The sequence below is a fragment of the Phyllopteryx taeniolatus genome, chromosome 10 (genome assembly GCF_024500385.1).
Source record: "Phyllopteryx taeniolatus isolate TA_2022b chromosome 10, UOR_Ptae_1.2, whole genome shotgun sequence".
Classification (NCBI taxonomy): Eukaryota; Metazoa; Chordata; class Actinopteri; order Syngnathiformes; family Syngnathidae; genus Phyllopteryx; species Phyllopteryx taeniolatus.
In genome coordinates this window covers 25,967,192-25,987,183 of record NC_084511.1, presented here as the reverse complement: position 1 = coordinate 25,987,183, position 19,992 = coordinate 25,967,192, and the positions used below count along the sequence as shown (strand labels likewise).

The following is a 19,992-nucleotide window of genomic DNA, read 5'->3' as shown; positions in this document are numbered from 1 at the left end:
CTATATACTTCCTACCTGTGTCATTTCTGGATGGGCCTATTTGAAGAAGGCGTTCACACCGTTTATCAGTGTCAATAGGAAACTGGTTTTGACCTTGTTGATTTATTTTCAATGACTGCCAGTAAGCTGAGATTTACCCCAGATGACCTCACCTGTCCCAGAGGCCTTCTTGTGTGTCACACTGTACGCAAAGTGTGCCACAGACACTTATTAGCGGACCAATAAGCTCCTTATGTAAGGACGCTCACGGCTGAGACGCATTTTGGTCAGTTACCATTAAAATCCTCCTTTGTTCACCACCACTTTAAATCGGAAAAATACAATTTCAAGCAGGGATGTACAAACTCTTTCAACATACAGAAAATTAATGGGAAAGAAAATTGTGGGTAGGAGGCACTTTGTGGTTATGAAACATGCTACAACATGTTTAATATTTGCAGTTAAACATATTTAAAGACATAAAAATGGTCTAAATCTCAGTTTGGTTTCATCGGTGACAGAACACATTTTGTATTAGCGCATATCCGTTTTAAAAAATCTTGTTTTATTATTATTATAAAACTTTTTTGGGCTTATTTATGATTGTATTAACATTTTATGTTTTGTGTACAGCACTTTGGTACAACTGCAATTGTTGTGGAAGTGTTGTATAAATAAAGTTGAGTTAAAGATTTTTTTACAAATTAAATAGACTTATTTTTCTTCAAATATTTAAATCTTAGCTTTGTTTTATTGGTAACGAGCCCCCAAAAAATTACTTAGTATCAGCATGCTATTTATATTTTATTTAAAAAAATTTGTGCTTGATATCTTGTAACATTCAACTAATAACACACACTTTATATATTTTTTTCAGCTTTCCCATGATCCTCTTTGTGAGGGTCACTCCCAGCCCAGAGGGAAGGTATAGACATCCAATACCTGCTTAAGGAAACACAATGACATCATTGTCCTCACCCCGGATGTCAGGGACCCCATGGTGGCAAGGTCCTGTCGATCAAATCCGGTGGAACGTGATATCATTTGAATTTCAACGGATATGTTATGGGAGGTGCATAATAGTTTGGCTTTTTGTGTGTGTGATGCCACTACACACGGGGTACCCGTGATTATAACCCATAAAAACAGGAATTTGTCTCCGGTAGTTGGAGCCGCTCTAGTACGACAACAGACAAGTCAATTGACAGAGAATACTTTTGAGACATAAAAGCATAAAAACACAGTCACTGAGCAATAAAAGGTTGCCAGTAATGTGGTAATGCTGGTACAATTTGTTTTCTTCTTGTGCAAAATGATGCCGAGTCCTCTAGCAATTAGAGCAGTTTGAAATGAATAGTAGAGCAATAGTCGGGTGCAATGACCATTGTGCAAATGGCGCAGAGACTTCAAGAAATTGATGTAGTTTAAAGCGACTCGTAGTGCGATAATCTGGGACACAATGTGCATGTATAAAGTTATTTTAAAAATGGCTACATCATTTACAATTTAATAATTTCATATTATTGTTATTATGTTTTGGGTTTTTTTTGCATTTGTTTTTTAAATATCTGTCAGGTGTTTTAATTTTTTGATTTATTTATATTGATTATAATCTCACACGGGGAAAGTCAACAAATAAAACGCAGACACTTTTTTTTTGTTTCTCCATCAAACGAATAATCAGATACTGTGTTTCGCTTAAAATTTAAACGTAAACTGTATTTACTACGAAAATAGATTTGTTTCATAAATTTTGAGTCACTAATGTCCTTTATTTAAAGAAAAGCACTGTTCTGTTTTGTTTCAATGAAAATAATAATACTGTACAGTGTAGACTTTGTTGATGAAAAAAAAACAGCGCTTTTCTTTAAAAAAAAAATAAATAAATTTCACAGTGACCCCAAAGCTTTTAATCGGAAGTGTATATAAATTGTATTTATTTATTTGAGTATTTTCTCAGCGAAAGTTGTGGTGTCCTTCCTCTCGTCTGCGGCAGGGGGAGCTCTTCCCTCCAGCGAACGCGCACTACCGCTACGCACGCACGGATGCTGCGAGGCGGGGATTGTGCGCGCCGCCCATCGCAAGTGCGGGCTCGTCTCGGAGCGGAGACGGCGGAGGAAGGATCTCCCGGCGTGGAGACGCAGAACGTAGCGGGGGTAGGGGGGACAACGATGCCCAATCGCCGGTAGGCCGGTGCTCCATTTACGGACACTTTTCCACATCTTATCCCGCTCGTCCGAGCCACTAGCTCAGAAGACCCACGATGCCTTTGAGCGGACTCACGATGGGAAAGAGCGGAACCATGGTTCTTCTCTGCATGCTGTTGGGCTCCGGGGAACTCCAGGAGCCGGAGCCGCGGAGGTTGCCACCCCCGCCGGCCAAATTGGACTTCGGCTACGTGCCCGCCGGAGTGTACGAGACGGTGGCCCACTACGAACCGGGACCCATCGGCATTCTGTTCCACATGGTGCACACTTTCCTGAGCCTGGTGCAGCCTAACGACTTCCCGCAAGGTAAGCAAAGCCCTACTTTTGAATGTCTTTGTAATTGCACACTTTTATTTTGGGAGAACCTGTGAAAAAGTCAAAGCAGCTTGAGACCTAAGAGCCTCTGGTTCGATTCCTTGAGCTATGTTAAAGGTAAAAGTCGAAAATTCTGTGAAACATAAATTTTTTGAAACACCCAAGTTGTCATATAGTCCTAGCATAAATAATGTAAGGGTGTGCAAACTGAGGCACATGGGCCCACGAGAGCCTACCATTGGCGCACAACAGTTTCTTGAGGGGTAAAAATCATACACAGTATATATTATAAAAACTGAAATATGTAACCCAAGCTCTCGTGTGTCAATGCATCAGATTGTCTTTGTTTTCGTTAGCGCTTAGCACTGAAACCTTGTCATTTTAGGATTAGCTACAATATATTTTTTTTTTTTGTAATCTCCATATAAAATATTAGCATATCATGAGCTGGCTGTTGCATAGTTTTATGAATGCTCATAGTGTAGGCTTTATCAAACGTGTCAACGCATCAGCTTTTTGTTTGTTTTTGTTGGCCTACATACACCATGCTCTCTTAGCATTAGCGGTGACACAGCTAAACCTGTTAAACATGGAAAATTGCACCCAAATTAAAAGATGCAACAGGTACACATAGCTTGCTTAGCCTCCGAAAGCCTTGTTAGCTTTGCATTAGCTGCTGCAAGGTTTTTGTTTATATAAACTGAAAAGTATAAGACCTGTGCTAATATTTCAACACATCTACTTTTTCTTTGTTTTTGGTTTTTTTTGCATGTCACATGTTAGCTTAGCATAAGCTGCTACGTAAATTTTATTAAAGCGCAAATGAAAACCCCTGAGCTAATGTGTCAACGCATCAGCTATTTGTTTGTTTTTGGAATCCTCCATATGCATGTTAAGTTAGCATTAATCATGACAGCTTTTAAAAAACTAAAATGGTTTAACCCTGGGCTAATGTGTCAACACATCAGCTTTATTGTTTGTTTTTCTTGGCCTCCATATGCCGTTTTGCTCAGGATTAATCGCTGCTGTTTTTTTTTTTTTTTGTATAAAAACAGAAATGGATAACCCCAGTGCTAATGTGTCAACGTGTCCGCTGTGTTTGTTTTTATTAACGTCCATAAGGCATGTTAGATTAGTAGTAGCCACCACATATCTTAAAAAAATAACTGAAATGGATAAGCCCTGCTCTAATTTGTGAACACATCAGCTTTGTTGTTTGTTTTTGTTGGCCTCCATTCGCTCTTTTAGCTCAGCATTAATTGCTACAGGTTTAAAAACGGAAATGGAAAATCTCTGCGCTAATGTGTCAATTTTAAAAAATTTTGCTAGCGTCCATAAGCAATGTTAACTTAGCATTATTTACTACATGGTTTTCATGAAAAATAAATAGATAACCCCATGCGCTAATATGTCACTGCATCAGTTTTTTAGTTCGTTTTTGTTGGCCTCCATACGCCATCTTAGCTTAGCATTAGCAATGGTACAGGTGACTAAACCTGTCAAACATAGAAAGTGGTGCATGCAACCGGTACATTAGCACTTAGATTTTGTTCGCTTTGTTAGCCTTGCGTCAAATCGAAATGTGCAACAGCTATATTAGCATCTACCCTCTATTCACTATGTTAGCATGTCACCATTCTGCTTGACCTAGTTGCCAAACAGGACAGGTAAAAAAATAAAATAAAATAAAATAACATTTGTCCCCCCCGCCACGCTAATGTGTTACAATGCTCTGCTTTGTTTTCTTTTTTTTTTTGTGATGCTATTAGTTTGCACTTAATGCACTTAAACACATGTACACACTCCATGAGACACACACGCACAGAGCGTGTACATGCGTGTGTGTGTATGTTTCTGTTTAAAGGGGGTCTCGCGATTTACAAAGACGCCCTCCTTGTCTAAATCTACAGGACATTTTGCAGATTAGCCACTCTTTGAGTCACCTCGTTAACTGGATAAATCCCGTAATGCTTTGCACCACATGCCATTTAAAGCCTTTGCTCCATGCAAGCACTACACTAACATAGACACACATTGTGGTAAATGGTAAGAAACGTTCCAAGATGTCGTTTACGATATGTCGGAATGTATTGCAATGTGCCCTATTTTATCGATACACCAGCATTAGTTAATATCATCGCATATTGTATCGTTCTCTCAGGGTTTAATATCAATACACCAGCATTAGATACCATTATCATAACTTATATTTATTGGTCTCTTGTCGTACAGTTCTGATACATATTCATTAACTATCATGACATACCGCATGGTTACATCTCAGGATACAGTATTGATTTCAATATGTGTCATATCCCTCAGAAATCAGTATAATATCGACAATTAGCATTAAATATGGATATTACCGTAGATCATATTATTTCTCAATGAACAGTATCAACTCAACAGAATTATACTTTACATTGATATGTATCGTATCGTTATCGGTCAAAGAACAGTATTGTTTCACCAACATTGGATATCAAGATCACAGTGTATCGTACCATTGTCTCTCAGGGTACAGTATCAGTAGAAGCTCTGTTGGCTGTTGGGGGCCTCTCGTGCTCCCGCAGGGTGGGTGGAGTTGGAGGTGAGGGGCAGTGGCGGTGCCAGTGGTGGTGGTGGAGCTTGTGGTGGGGGTGGTGGGCCGATGCATTCTCCCCTTTGTGGGCGTTGGGGTGCTTCGGTGGGGCTGGCGGACTGGCATTGGTTCCTTGGCATGATTGGTGTCCTGGCGGCCAGGCTGCACCCGGGTGGGACCCCTGGCCCAGCCTTTCCTCTCCAATGGGTGAGGTGGGGTGACAGCCCGGGTGACTTGAGAAGTAAATTTGTACGACCACAGGATGCCCAACCGATTACCAGTGATAGCCTATCATTAGACATCAATATGTATCATATCGGTATCTCTCAGGGTACAGTATTGATACACCAGTTTATGTGTTGCTATGTATTGTATCACATACTGTAGTATCATTATCTGTCGGGGTGCAGTATCAATACACCTCCCAGCTAGCTTGAATGACGTCAACGGTGAGGTGGGGAGGAACTGCCGCCCTGGGCGACTTCCCCAGTTGCCCATATCTAAAAATGCCCCCGAATTTACTAGCACTAGATATTTTATCTATGGCCCAGCATTAGCCATTGATATCACAACGTATCGTGTTTGCTCTTAGGGTACAGTATTGATACACCACTAATAGATATTAATATCGCTGAATACAGTATCTTCACATTTAACAAAAAAAAAAAAAAAGTACTTTTTTTTTTTTAAATTTATGTCTCAGACAGTAATAATCATTTCATCATCATCATCATCATCAACAAAACCTGACATTTTCTGTCGTAGGTTTTGAAAAATCCATGTGTTTGCTAATGGGCGCAGCCGCGGGAAGCCACTCAACACTTTGTGGCTGCACACAATGGCTGCTTGTGGTTTTGTGTTACAAATGACCACTCATGTCATGTACTAGTAGGACTAGTTGTTGTTGTTCGCTTGCTGCTTCAGTGTTTGAATAGTGTGGCCGCTGTTCCATTGTGAGTGTGTTTGAGTGACTAAGCTCAAATATTTAGTGGTGCCTTCATCCCTCTCCACGTTTCCCCAGGCAGTTCTGTCCAACATCATCAGGAAGCAGCTCATTCATTCTGCACATGAACTGACTCCAGATCAGCCCAGACATGTGAAGCACTGATACTGTATCAATTTGTACATACTTATCTCTCAAGGTATGGATACACCGGCATTAGATATCATTCTCGCAATATGCGGTATCATTATCTCTCAAGCTACAATATCGATAAACCAGTTTCCAATATCCGTGTGCATCATGCTGTTATCGCTCAGAATACAGTTTCGGCAGAACAGTATTTGATATTTATATTACGACATATCATTAATTTTGTGAGCAGCATCAATACTACATCAATACCGCCTCCTAGTCTTGGTAAAGCTGTGTTCGCAACTTCACTTTGAACGCCCTGTTTACACCGATGTCCAGCGGTTCGTCAAGCCTCCCGGAATAATGGCAAGCCCCGATTTATTCTTTGCTCATGAATCCATTGCTCGAGTTGGTCTTCCAACACGGGCCACCTCGCCTTGTTTCCGCATTTTGTTTTTCTTTTTTTTCCGCGAAAACTCAGGTTCGTCTTCTTGACTTGGCGAAGCTCGTTTTCCTGCTTCCTCCACTTGCGAACCATGAATTCGTTGATCTTGAATTCTCTCACGGCTGCTCTGGCTGAAGAAAATTGCCAGTGGTGACTATACACCCTGAGCAAAATACAAACAATGGGAAAGAAACACAAGTTGGAAAACACGCATATAATGTATGCATGTAGTCAAGATGTATTTTTAATGGCTAATGACTCACCAATGGCCGCTTTTTTTCAGTTTTTGCTTCAAGACCCAGTAAAGTCAATTTCGTGTTTGTTTTTTTTCCTGAAAACGTGCAAATACTGAGACCAATTAAGTACTGAATTGCTGAGCTATTGTGCTAAAATTCTTTTTCACTTTCTAAGTTGACCAGATTTTTTTTTGGGCAGGGCTAAAACGAGGCCAGATGACGCAAGCAGGCCTCTGACATGAGTCGTCCCTCCCGCACTATATTAGTACCAAGCGCCCTTATTGCATGCAGTAGCTTTTCTGCAAAATTGCTACTTCCTTACTGATAACTTATGTGTTATGTTTATGTATTATTTGAGCTACAGTGTCTGTGTTGTGTGCCACGCATAGCGAGGCAGCGGGGAACCGAACGGCTCCATGCCCCACACGAGCTAGAGTAGCCGCCTGCGGTCGAGAGCACCAGTCTTGGGGCCGTCCAACTCGCCACAGCCGCACCCCGTGTAGGCCCTCACAACGGAGACGCTTCAGGGAAAGATAACTGTGAAACCTATGTGCCTGAGCTAACAAGCTAGCTGGCTAGTAAGCTAATGAGGCAGCGAGATCACCGGTACGGTGTCAGCTTGTTCAGTAAGTTGTCGCTTGGCACTACCAATATTATCGATTGATATCGATATTGTGACACACCATTATCTTTGTGTAAAATATTGATACACCAGTAATTGATCTTGAAACAGTACAATATTGGTACATCACCATCAGGTATTGGTATTGTGACAAATCATCTCGTCAGCTCCCATAGTGCAGTATCATAACACAAGTGTCCTGGTTGGTCCCCTGCAGAGTTTAGTCATGAAACAAAGTCGAAGCAGTTTGTCTTTAGCTGTGTTCGCTGTGATTCAACTCTGAGCAACACGCTCTAATTATTTCAAGTCGTCAAGCAATAATTCATCAACATTTTTTTTGTTTTTTTTTTCCTTCACTTTTATAAGGCAAACGATGTTCACATACCCAGAGAGAGACTGAGGAATCGGGCTGGCGTTGATGCTCTTATTAAGGCATTCTGTTTGACTGGATTGCTGCCCCGTAGCCTGGAGCGCACCAACAGCGTTTATGACTGTTGTACACAAAACATATAAATATTGCATACCATTTTTCAGCTTTCATCTACTAAAAAGAAAAAAAACAAATTTGAAGTGTTTTTTCTTGTTTTCCAAAAACGTTAAATTATGACTTAGGCAACTATGCTATTAGGCTAACGATTTTTGTATACCACAAATATAATTTGGTACTTTCCCAAGCATTCTATTATGGACGCAATTGGCAGACGTTTGAATGCTTTTGTCCGTATGGCGCATATAACCAAAGCTATCGTTTATCTCCAAATAGCAAACGCCAAAGCGACCTTTTATCGGAACAGAGATGAGCAACTTCCAGCAATCAGACGAGCGTGCGTTGACATTTCTAGCTGCGTTCTGTCAGACAAACTCCCACGATGAGGCGCAATCAGTCAAAACAAGCGGCGTCGGAGTGCTGCGCTGTTACGGCACAGGGAGCGCTGACCTTTTCGACGGTCTGATTGCGCCTTCCCACGGGGCCTCCAAACAAGATGCTACTTTTGCCATTTGTCCTCATAAGTTAGTGCAGTGATTCACAACCACTAAATCCGTCAGAGATCATCTGGTGTACATATATGTGTGTATATATATCGGCGATACTGCTCAGATATTTACTTGGTATCGTATCGATACAAATCTTGCAGTATCGCACACGATTTATATTACAGTAACGTTTACCTCTCTCTGACCCTTTAAACACATTTAAACTTATTAAAACGCTTCAACTTAGTGAAGAACGTGAATACATTTTTCCTTTAGTGTCTGTTCTCAAACTCCTGCTCACACAGTTCTCCAAATAAGAGGCGAAGCGTGCTTGCTTAAAGAGGTTTCTCACTCCAAGTTGAAGTTTACTGTAAAGCTGGCACATAAAAGCAAATTAAACATTGTATGTTTAAACATCAAAGTATTCAACCAAAGAGGATAATGTTGTCTAACGAACGTCCGCTATCTTAATGCTAACATTATACAAAATGCTATAGATGCGCTAATGGTAATTAGCATAGATGTTACAGTAATTATAAGCATTCCAACAACTGCTACTTTAACACACGGTGTAGCAACACATACAAACAATACTCACAGGCATAGTGTATATTCTCTCTGCTCTGTGGGAAAAATGACTATTGCTTGAGATTAGGGAATGCTTTATATTTATTGTGACATTTTTGTTTGGTGGTTACCCATGAGGTTTTTTTTCTAATGTTAAAATGCGCCTTGGCTCAAAGGTTGGGAAACACAGAGTTAGTGTACTTTGTGTTCAATCGTTTTTGTTGCATGTTCCGTGACCTTGTGGTCGATCTAAACATGAGACAGTCTGCATGTCTAATCCCCAGATTGGGATCCATTTCACCAGTTACAACGTGCTGTCGCCAACGGCTATTTTGAACTCGGTTCACAAGAGCGGAGCTGCCAGCAGGGAATTAAAGTGCTGCATAATATTGCTTTTTGTGTTCCAATGTCGCAGCGTGAGACATCGTAAGTGAAAAAGACGCTGAGGAGTGAAGGGTAAATTAACCCCCCGAATGTCATACGTCGCACCATCGTTCGATATTCTCACGTTATTTTTCTCAGGGTACAGTATCGATAAACCAGCCTTAGCTATCGATATTGCAAAGTGTCGTATCGTTATCTCTCTGGGTGAAGTATGAATACCACTAGTTACCACGCTAGTTGTCAAGAGGCGTCTTTCAATACTTATGGACAAGTACTGTATGTAAATAGCAAACAAATAGACATCGGACCAAGCATGACATTAAGAAGTTTGAGCTCGACGTGACAAAAAAATGTAGGAAGGCTAGCAAAGGACGACTCAATTAAAGGACCCATTCAAAACGGCGGAAAAATCGGATGTCGGCTTCCTCCGGGTGCTTCCGAGGCCGCGTCTCATCAGGGTTGAGGGTGGTGACGTCGTATTCGGGTCATCGGAAGAGAAGCGAGGCGGCCGAGGCGAGCGGGGATGGCAAGTCATGCGTTCCCCGGTTCCTTTGTTCCGCTTGGTTGGCGGGCGCAGCGTCTCCCTTCCGCTTGCGCAAGCGGACTCGCGATGCTAAACGTCCTGACTCGTCTCCTCCGCCAAAACCGCTTCCTTTTAGGACACGCTAACCACGTGGCATCAGGAACTCTGGCCGACGAGCGGGAAAGTTTCGTGCAAATTGGTGCACGGTGAAATCTAGCCCTGGCATTGTGAGGCGTTCCCACTTTTTTGACGCTACTTTTTTCATAAAAGTTGCATACTATAAACTTAGATACCCTGACCGTGGTACTCAAAATTTGTGGAAGACAGTGTCAGAAGTGTGAGCAAACCTAGATTCCTGAATTCAAATACAGGTTTAGATTTAATCTATAATGTATTATGAACATGGGTCCAATGGGTTACAAAACCCTGTACAATGACCGACCCAAGAGCTCGGTAGCCAGTTTCCAAACTGGGCGTGTCACGGATGACCTCAGTGCTTGTGATCCCACTTCTGACACTGTTTGTCAAATTTCAACCTTCACTGTTTTGTCAAATTTCAACCTCGTGACTTTTGGTTCATTGAGGCACGCGGGTTCATTCAAAGCTGCGTTGCTGCGTAATGTTACATCATGGCAAGCGGTGACTCCGAGCAACTACTATGTGTCACCTCACACCCATGTCACATTCAGGCTCACTATGTCGTTTTCATCCCGTTTGAGGTTAGCCGACGCGACGGAAGCTCATCTCCGTGTGTATGTGTACGCGCGCTACCCATCAATGTGATTCCCACTCGAGGGGGAGGCTGTCATGTTAAAAACATGCCGTCTTTTTCTCTTTTTTTCCCCCCCTTTTCCCCCCAGATGCTCATGCGGTCAGTCGAGCGCACAAGCAGCCGCGCATGTGAGCACATTTTTTTAATTTTTTTTTTATTTTATGTTGTTGCACGGGCAGAAGGACGCATCTGGTGAACCTGCCAATCACGCACGTGTGTAGGCAGGAAATTTCGTGTGCCCTTGTGTGGAGTAAAGGCAGATTCTCTCGCCATAGTAATAGATTCTATGGTAACAGTCCTGCCCTTGTGCAGAGGTGTTAATTTTACACTGTGCTCAAGAAGCAGATAGGAATATTGAAACACACCCACACGGCACACAACTGGGCACGCCACAGCTGGACTCACAGTGAATGATCCCACTTCTGACACCGTTTTGCTTGGACGTTGGGTAAACTCAACCCCCATTTAAACCTGGGTCGAAAAACCTGTTACTTCATCATGCAGCCAAATAGCCAGGCTGTTTTTGTGGGGGTCGCGAGTTTCCAGCTGGGCCTAAATGTTGGTGGTCCCACTTCTGACACCATTTGTCGCTGAAGTTGAATACCCTCAAATGTTTAGATTTGTATGATTGATTGTCTATTCGGTGAAAAAAAAAAAAAAAAAAACAGTACATGGAGCAAGCTAGCCGGCTTTTAACCTGGCATGCCACTGCTTGTGATCCCACTTCTGACACAGTTTTGCATGGATATTGTGTAAACTCAACACAGGTCTGAACCTGGGTCTTTTGAGTTGAATAACCTGTAGCTTGATCATTCTGCTAAAGATCCCTGCTGTTTGCTGTGGTAGCCAGCCCCAAACTTGGAAGACCTCACCTGCTTGTGATCCCACTTCTAACACCATTTATCACAAAAATTTAATAACCCCAAATCAGATTTGCTCGCAAGTCTATTAGGTGAAAAATAAACAGTAAATTGAGCAGTCTTCCGACATGACGTGCCACTGCTTGAGATCCCACTTCTGACACCATATCAACCCATTTCAACTCGGGTTTATTGTTTCATACCGACTGCAAAACGTGCCGAATCATCAACTAATCTTGCTTGCCTTCAAGTGGTTACTTTTTTTAAAATGTCTTTCAGAATGTGAAAATTTTAGCTTTAGCTTTAAATTTCAGCAAACTTCCCGGTTCGTGCCAAGCGAAGTTCCCTTCCCGCAGTCCAATTCCACGTGGATTGCGACTCCAAACATCAAATTCACAGAGATAACGTCACAGGCAAAATCCCCGAGTGGCTTTTTGCTTTGTCGTCTTACGAGCGGCGCAAGGCTGAATGAAGTTTAGCGGCGTGCCAGCGTGTCCCGGCCTGGCTTACATATTCCATATTTATTTTCTCCCCTACTTTGTTCAGTAAGCCTGTTAGCATGGAGCTTAGCAAGCGGGCTGATATTAGAGTCTGGTGGCATTTAGAGCAACTTGATTAGTTTTTCTTCTTTCCTTGTGCATCCATCCATCCATTCATTCATTCATGTCGTTTTTACGTCTCACTTCTGCTTTTCTTCAGCCGCCATCCTTGTCAGCCTGTCGACACATTTCCATTTACGACACAGACGTTTTTTTTTTTTTTTTTTTTTTTTTTTTTTGCTTCCTTCTGTCTTCCCAATTTTTATTTATTTATTTTTTTAACACTTTCAGCCTTTTAGCTCCTCAGTGCTTATCCCGAGCGACTCATCAGACGAGAGGATAAGCTCCAGTCCTGACACCGGCGAGCCGCGTTCAGCACTTTGAGTGCCGCTATGCAAATTTTATGTTTGAGCTGAGCCCGTCGCAGAGCTTCTATAGGCGGACATATTAATAAAATAGTAGCTGGCTACTGTACCAACTGGTCATGCATGTTGTCAGAAAATATACACACACGTACATCTTTTTTTTACTATGATAAAAGTATTACTCCTAATACTACTATTTTTACTACTGATGATGATGGGGATGGTATTGATGGTGATTAAAATATTATTCAAACCAATAAAAATAATAAAAATTAAATACTTATATTAATCCAAAATACATGTTGTCATGTCAGTTATTACTATTACTATATTGCTTATAAATTCTGTATTTCTTTAATTTGTTTTTATTTTGTTATAACAAAGGTAGTAAGACAGTTAGTAATATATTTTCTTTATTTGTATTTTATTTGTATTTCTTTCAGTAATTGTTATGAATGTTTTTTTTTTTTAAATCTCGAAATAACTTTATATATATTTATATATATATAAGTCTCCACCGTGCCGCCTGGGTTATTATTATTACTATTATTATTTTTTTTAGAAGCTATTTTGGGATTATTAGATTCATTCACTCTGCCCACCACTCCAGATTGTATTGGTTATATTTTTATCTCATTTTTTTGTTATTTTTGCTAAAAAGCTAGTTCAACATTGTATTGTTACTTTAGATGAGTATTTATTTGTATATATATATATATTTGTATATATATATTTTTTTTAGCTCAATTTTATCCTGATGGGAAATTACATTATTTGTGTTTTTATTTGTTTGTTTATTCATTTATGTATTTATTTATTTAATAGTAATAATAAGAACTTGGTATTGTTAAAAAATATTACTATTTTCTGGGGAGTTTTTTTTTTTTTTAAAACCTTTATTTAACAGACAAAACCATATCTTTTTCAAGGGAAGCCTGGCCAAGACAGCAGCTTAAAAACACAAAATGTCCACAATTAAAACAGACAACATTCACACAGTAATTAAATAGGCCAAAACAAAAATGCATGGTAGTCAGGAGGAATAAATAAACAGGACTGTCAATTACAAAAAAGAGCAGGAGCGATATGAAGATGCTCGCAATGTTTTTGAAAGTTGCAAGAGAAACTAGTTTCTTCAGTTTCGAAGTGCTCTGAAGTGAATTCCAAGTAGCCGGTGCGGACTTCATAAATGAACGCTTGCCTCATTCAGTGCGAACGTTTAGAATATTTAGCAATTAAAAAAAACTAAATTAGGAAGGTAAATGATAAGTACTGTGGTTTCTAATGATGTAGCCACATAAATATTGGGGAAGTAGGCCTTAACCATGCCTATCAAACCTTTGGCTTTGTCTATGAAAATGTAGCAGTGTGAGAAACGGCGTGCCACCAAAGAGCGCCACTCAACTGTGCCACAAATGGTACAGTGGTGAGTGAGGGCAACCTCAGGGCACCATGGTGTACTTATTTTTCCTGCTGCATTCAGCTATAATCAAGCACAGGAGGAAAGGTGGCAGAAAGCAACTTCTTCCTGGCAGCAAAGAAAAAAAACAGCTGAGGCGATAAAAGAAACCCAGTTTCAGCTTTCAGTCTACATGAGATCCAAAAGACAGCCCATTGAAAAGCGATTTTAGTTTTTAAATTATATTATTTGGGTGCCTTCAATTTACAGAACACAGGGCACAGTGGGATTGCGGCGTCAATGGAGGGGAAAGCCCCCGTACAAAAGCCTCAAAGATGATCGCTGTCCTTTATGCGGTTTCCCCTTTTTTTTTTTTGCTTTCCTTCCGAGAGCCCTGATCCTTTTACACCTGACCTCAAACACACAATAGACGTTGACAAAAGCCATACAAACTCGCACAAGAACTGTGAATTAGGACACACTGACCTTTTCCCAAACATTGCTTGCTGGGAGAAACATCAGGTGTTCACTTACTGCAAAGCAGACAAGCAGCACTCCTACTTTTCTGTTGCGTTATGATGAATGCGATCGCTCCTCTCACCAATTATTCATGATAACTGCCTCAAGCACAATAGAAATCAACACAACAGCTACAAGTAAACCACAAAGTTGGTAAAGTTGCAGTTACAGCAACTGAAGTCATGTTACGGTTCAAATGGCCTAGTTTGAGTTGAATCCACAAATATATATATATATATATATAGTTGTTTTTTTTTTTTTGAGGCAGGGGGGAATGTTGAAGTAAGCAGTATGTCAACAGGATCGAAAGGAATTCATTACAATCTTTGACCCTGTCAGTTTTTAACACGAGGGGAAGATTTTGGCTGACAACGCCACTTTTCAACTCTCACGTCACATGTGTGTTTCTCTGTGCGCTTTGGATTTTCTATTTGTTTATTTTTGAATCTGATGATTATTTCTATTGTTCTGATCATTCCCAGTAAGCAAGGTAGCAGTTATCAATTTTAACAGGCAAGGAATTCTCGCTTAAATTGTATGTAATCGTATGAAATGTCTACATTGTGCATATGCATGTGTTGTTGTATGTCAAACTTTTTTTTGGGACACTGTGGATTATTTCGAGTCAACGGAAAATGTGTGTTTATACAATTTATAGTTGTGGACATTTTTGGAAAGATTTAGCACCCGAAAATACGTGCATTGTCTATAGTGTAGACAAGAAGGAACTCTTTGGAATAGTTTAACACCAGAAAATGCATATCAATATGTTTTTGTGTGCAAATGTAAACATTTTGGGATGGTTTAGCACCTGAAAAACGTTTGTGCAAATGTGGACAATTCTGGTATAGTTAAGCACCAGAAATGCATATCCATGTATGTGTATGTACAAGGTGGGACATTTTGCAATGGTTTAGCAACACAAAATAAATGGCCTTGTGTGTTCCTAGAGAAGGCGCGACTTTCGGGAATGGTTTAGCACTGGAAAATGGACAATCTGGACATTTAGCGAATCATTTACTTTTGAATTCACTTAATTGAAGTTAATGTTACTTTTCACAATGTCTTGCAGATCTTCTTATCAGACTGGCCAAGGACAAGTTTGGAGCTCTTCAGACTGAATATCAGAAGGTGAGTGGATGAATTTAAAAGGAGTAAACATTTATGATTTCCGAGGCTAATTCCATGTTGATTGCCATGGCAATTTTTCATCAAGACCCATTATAGAAATCCCGAGAAGTTTCTTTATCTGTGTGCATGCTGTATTTATCTTGTTTTGTTTTTGTATTTTTTTAATTATTATTTCCTCTTTAGTTTTATGTTTTGTTTTTGTTCCTGCGCTTTCTTTGACGCTTGTGTTTTATTGCTTCTGTCTTCTGCATGCATCTCCTCCTCCTCCTTCTTCTTCTTCTTCTTCATATGAAACCATCTGATATCTCCTTCAGCCAGAGAACATAGTGCTGAGCCTGCAGGTAAAGTCTAAAATTCCAAAGCAAACAACACCGCTTCTCATGAGACACGCACTCCCTTTTTCATTGACGTCTTTAACCATAAAATGCATGGTTTTGCTTTTCATCCCTGTAAGCAAACATGTTACGCCTGTTTTAGAGCTTTTTAGCATCCCGTACGGAATAATGTTGTCCTTTTACTATTTCAAATATACCTGTAGCGAAATCTCAAATTATTCCCATAGGGAATATTGTAACGCATGCCACATAACCTTCATTAACTGCACAGGTGATTTATACACTTCATACCTTTCCTTCTTTTTTAACATTCTAAATGATACGAGCTATGTAACATTTGACACTAAAAAGGTCTAGCCGTGTACATAAAGACGTATGAATATTCTTTTTTGGGGTGGGTGGGTCCTAAAGTGCTCTAAAATGTCCACATTTGCAGTATGCACAACTATGGTTGTGCGTTTTCGAGAGCTCAACCATTGAAGACCTCCACCCTTGTATAAACATATATTGATATGCTTTTCTGGTGCCAAAACATTCCAGAAATGTCCAATTTTGCGCATCGATATATATTTATCTGTATTGTCTGGTAATGAATTATTTCAAAATGTTCACATTTTTGCATAAACATATATGGTTATGATATTTTCTGGTGCTGGATAATTCCAGAAATGTCCAATTTCCACATATATACACTTTGCACATAAACACATACAGTATGGACACACATTGTCTGGTGCAGAATCATTCCAAAATATTAGTCCTTGTGTATAAATATATATGGATATATATTTTAGGTCCAAAACAATTTCAGAAATGTCCAGATTTGCTCATAAACACATACTTTATTGAAACCCTTCATGAATGCCCACATTTGTGCATAAACACATATTGAAATGCTTTTTTAACAGTGCTAAACCATTCTAAAATCTAACAAAGTGCAGTCGAATTTAGCACGAGTTCTTTCCAAGCACGAAGCTGCAACTTTCCCTCTGCCCGAGGACGCTCTGGCGGCTGTTTGGGTGATTTTGAACGTCTTAACAGCGACACGCCGCCACCTCATCTTTGCGGAAGGTCACATTCTTCCTTCGGGCTCTCGCCAAAACAAAGTGATCGTCCAAAAATAGTATGAGCTGCAGGCCAATTCAAGAATGATGGGTGGGGGGGGGGGGGGACAACACATTTTTGTTGTTATCATGTATGACAACTCAGCCCATGACAACAAGATTTTGAACACAGTCCGTGTTTTACTTTATTTCTTTTTATCATTTTTGGGCCTTGGACTTTCTCTGCGTTTGCTCAGCTGGAAGTCGAGCCTTTCATCAAAATTTCCGTCTTTCCTCCTTCGTTAGTGATGCGGCAGCGCCGCAGGGATACATGCGCTGATCTGTGAGGCGTGCGCCAACAATAATGTGCTTTCTATGGCATTGATCATATTTAATAACGCCGCAGGACGGTTCGTTATTAGACTTTTTTTTTATTTTTTTTTTTAACAGTTTCAGCAGATTTTTGACACTCTGTCGTGTACACTAATCCCATTTGTACTCACAATAGAGACGCCGTTAATTAATTCAACATCGCATTTGTCTCGTGGCCTCTAACTTTTCTCTATCTACATCGTCCCTCGTTTTCTTCCTTACTCGCACACAAAACACAAATGGATATTATTTTTCTGGCATTTCACCATTCCGAAATATCAATATTTTCCCGTAAACATATACAAATAGACACGTAGTGGTTTGTGGTGCTAAACCATTCGAAAATGTCTACACTTGAGAAACCATTTTAAATATATTCATATGTCCATATTTCCCTATAAACATATAAATATGCATTTTCAGGCAGTAAATCAATCCAAAGTGTCCGCATGTGCCCATAAACATATCTGGATATGCATTTTATGGTACTAAAGCATTCCAAAATAACTACCCTGAGATGTTAACATACTGTATATACAGTATGTATGTATTTTCTAGTACTTAACCATTCCCAAAATGACCATATCAATGCATAAACACATATGGTTATTCATTTCTGGTCATGAACCTCTCCAGAATGTCTACACTTGTCTATGAACACATTTGGATTAGCATTTTATAGTGCTAAATGATTGCAAAATATCCACGTTTGCATCTATACATGAATGCATATGCATTTTCAGGCGCTAAACCACTCCAAACTGCACACTAACATTTCTGCATAGGGATTATTTTATGCTGAATCGTAAAATGTCTACACCGTAGATACATTTCTGGTCCATATTTGCACATGAACAAACATGCCTATGGAATTTGAGCCACTAAACCATTCCATAAATATTCCTAAATATAAATGTCTGTGTATTTTCTGGAGCAAAACCATTCTTCTTGTATGCCCTAAACGGTAACCCCCGACTGTCATCCCTCCCTCCGCCCCCCCCCCCCCCCCAGGCGATCTACTACGAGGTGGGCTTCCTGGTGTGCGCCGCCGTGGGTGTCCTGTTCGCCGTCCTGGTGCCCGTGGTGGGCCTCTTCTTCTGCCTGTGCCGCTGCTGCGACAACTGCGGCGGGGAGATGCACCAGCGGCAGAGGAAGAATGCCGACTGTCGACGAGGCTTGCTGGGAACGTTGCTCTTCTCCACCTCGCTGGTCGTCACGTGAGTCTGCTGCTTACGTGACACAAAAATAGTGCACCGCTGCAAACTAACATACAAAGTACGATTTGTACACACACAAGCAACATGTTTTTATGGCTAACTGTATTTTCTGGCACTAAACCATTCCAAAGTGTCCACAGACATACATAGCGCTGCATTTTTTGGGTGCTAAAACATTCCCAAAATGACCTTATTTGCACATACAGTAGACATTTTGTGATGCACTTTTACAAGCTCTTCCATCTCTCTCCGGGTGTTTCTGGTTCTATCTGGATCTCACTTGATCCAAAGTGTTCCTGCAGCGAAAGCATCAATTTTGTAAAAGTCAAGTGTGAATGACTGTAAGAAGAAGAAAGCGCCATGAGGTTGATTTTGGTCCTCATTTCACTCCAGCGTCTGCTCTGGTCGCTGGGGAGATTTAATAAGTAACGACGCTCCCTGGTGTCTGCTCGTCGTGCTTTGAAATTTCCAATAAGTCAGACGCCTTCCACTCACGGAGGAAAGTCAGCCCTCGTCAATGTAAATACACTCCTGCTGCATCGCCATGGCAACACTTTCTTTTCCCACTGACACACACTCACCAGATTATAATAGCAATGTGTAGAGATGTCTAACTTTTTAGAGTTACGAGCCATCTCTTGGTAATGAATTTTTTGGGGGAGAAAAATGGAGCAATAAAGAAAACTGTAATGCCCTCGCATGTGGGCAAGGAGAGCCGTCGTCACCGATACGGGACGGTCAAACAAACAAATACAAAATGAGCACACTCACGAGGAACTGCTGTAGGACACATCTCACGGGCAGATGCTCCCACGCCTCTGCGGCTCGCCGTTGTAGGTAGCCGCTTTAGCTTTAGCTCGTATGGTAGCTGAGGCGGCGCTAAATAGCATGCAACAAGCATTCCCCGATACATACAGCGGAAAGCAGGGAGGTTGGGCAATTGTTCAATGTGGACCTGCCGTTTTAATTTTTTTACAATACAGTTTACACAACTGCGCACGAGCTGCGGTTTTTGCTTGCGTCATAACAACGGCCATTTTATTTCCGTGACCATCGTATTTCGGTCTGAAAGCAAAAAGGAACTTTTGGGGCATTTTCGGAGAAACATTTTTGATGGCTGAAAATTCGGTGCATCCCTACTGTCATTATTACTATATCCATACGCCTTATATACAGTATACGGGTGAATATTTTAGAATAGTTTAACACCAGAAAATGTGTGTCCATATGGGTTTGTGTGCACATTTTGGAATGGTTTCGCACCAAGAATATATGAACATGCATTTTCTGGTGCTAAACCATTCCAAAAGGGTCCACAATTGAGCATAAACTGAATTTAGCGTTAATGGAATTCTACGAGCTAGTTAGCCTCTTGAGGCGTGTAGCCTTATCCCTAACACGTCGATTTATGAACAGCAACATGAGCTGACGTTTTCGTGCATGTACCGGTTTCTAATTAATAGCTACGTTTTTAGAGGAAATCTTACTATGTATGCAAAAAGTAGAGAAATTACTATTAAGAAATGCGAAC

General features: G+C 40.6%; 1 protein-coding gene across 12 annotated transcripts in view; it reads left to right on the top strand.

Moving 5' to 3' along the window:
• The first annotated feature begins 2,029 nt into the window (after positions 1 to 2,029).
• Positions 2,030 to 19,992, top strand: part of prom1a (prominin 1a) — a 53,514-nt gene continuing 35,551 nt past the window's right edge. For 6 of the 12 annotated variants that reach the window (XM_061787840.1, XM_061787849.1, XM_061787844.1 and 3 more), the window contains exons 1-4: positions 2,032 to 2,492; positions 15,436 to 15,494; positions 15,809 to 15,835; positions 18,256 to 18,461. In XM_061787840.1, the coding sequence (XP_061643824.1) occupies positions 2,243 to 2,492; positions 15,436 to 15,494; positions 15,809 to 15,835; positions 18,256 to 18,461 (542 nt within the window). In that variant the 5' untranslated portion in view covers positions 2,032 to 2,242. Of the gene's footprint in view, positions 2,493 to 15,435; positions 15,495 to 15,808; positions 15,836 to 18,255; positions 18,462 to 19,992 lie in introns of all 12 variants that reach the window. The other 6 variants (XM_061787837.1, XM_061787839.1, XM_061787838.1 and 3 more) reach the window with 4 other exon arrangements.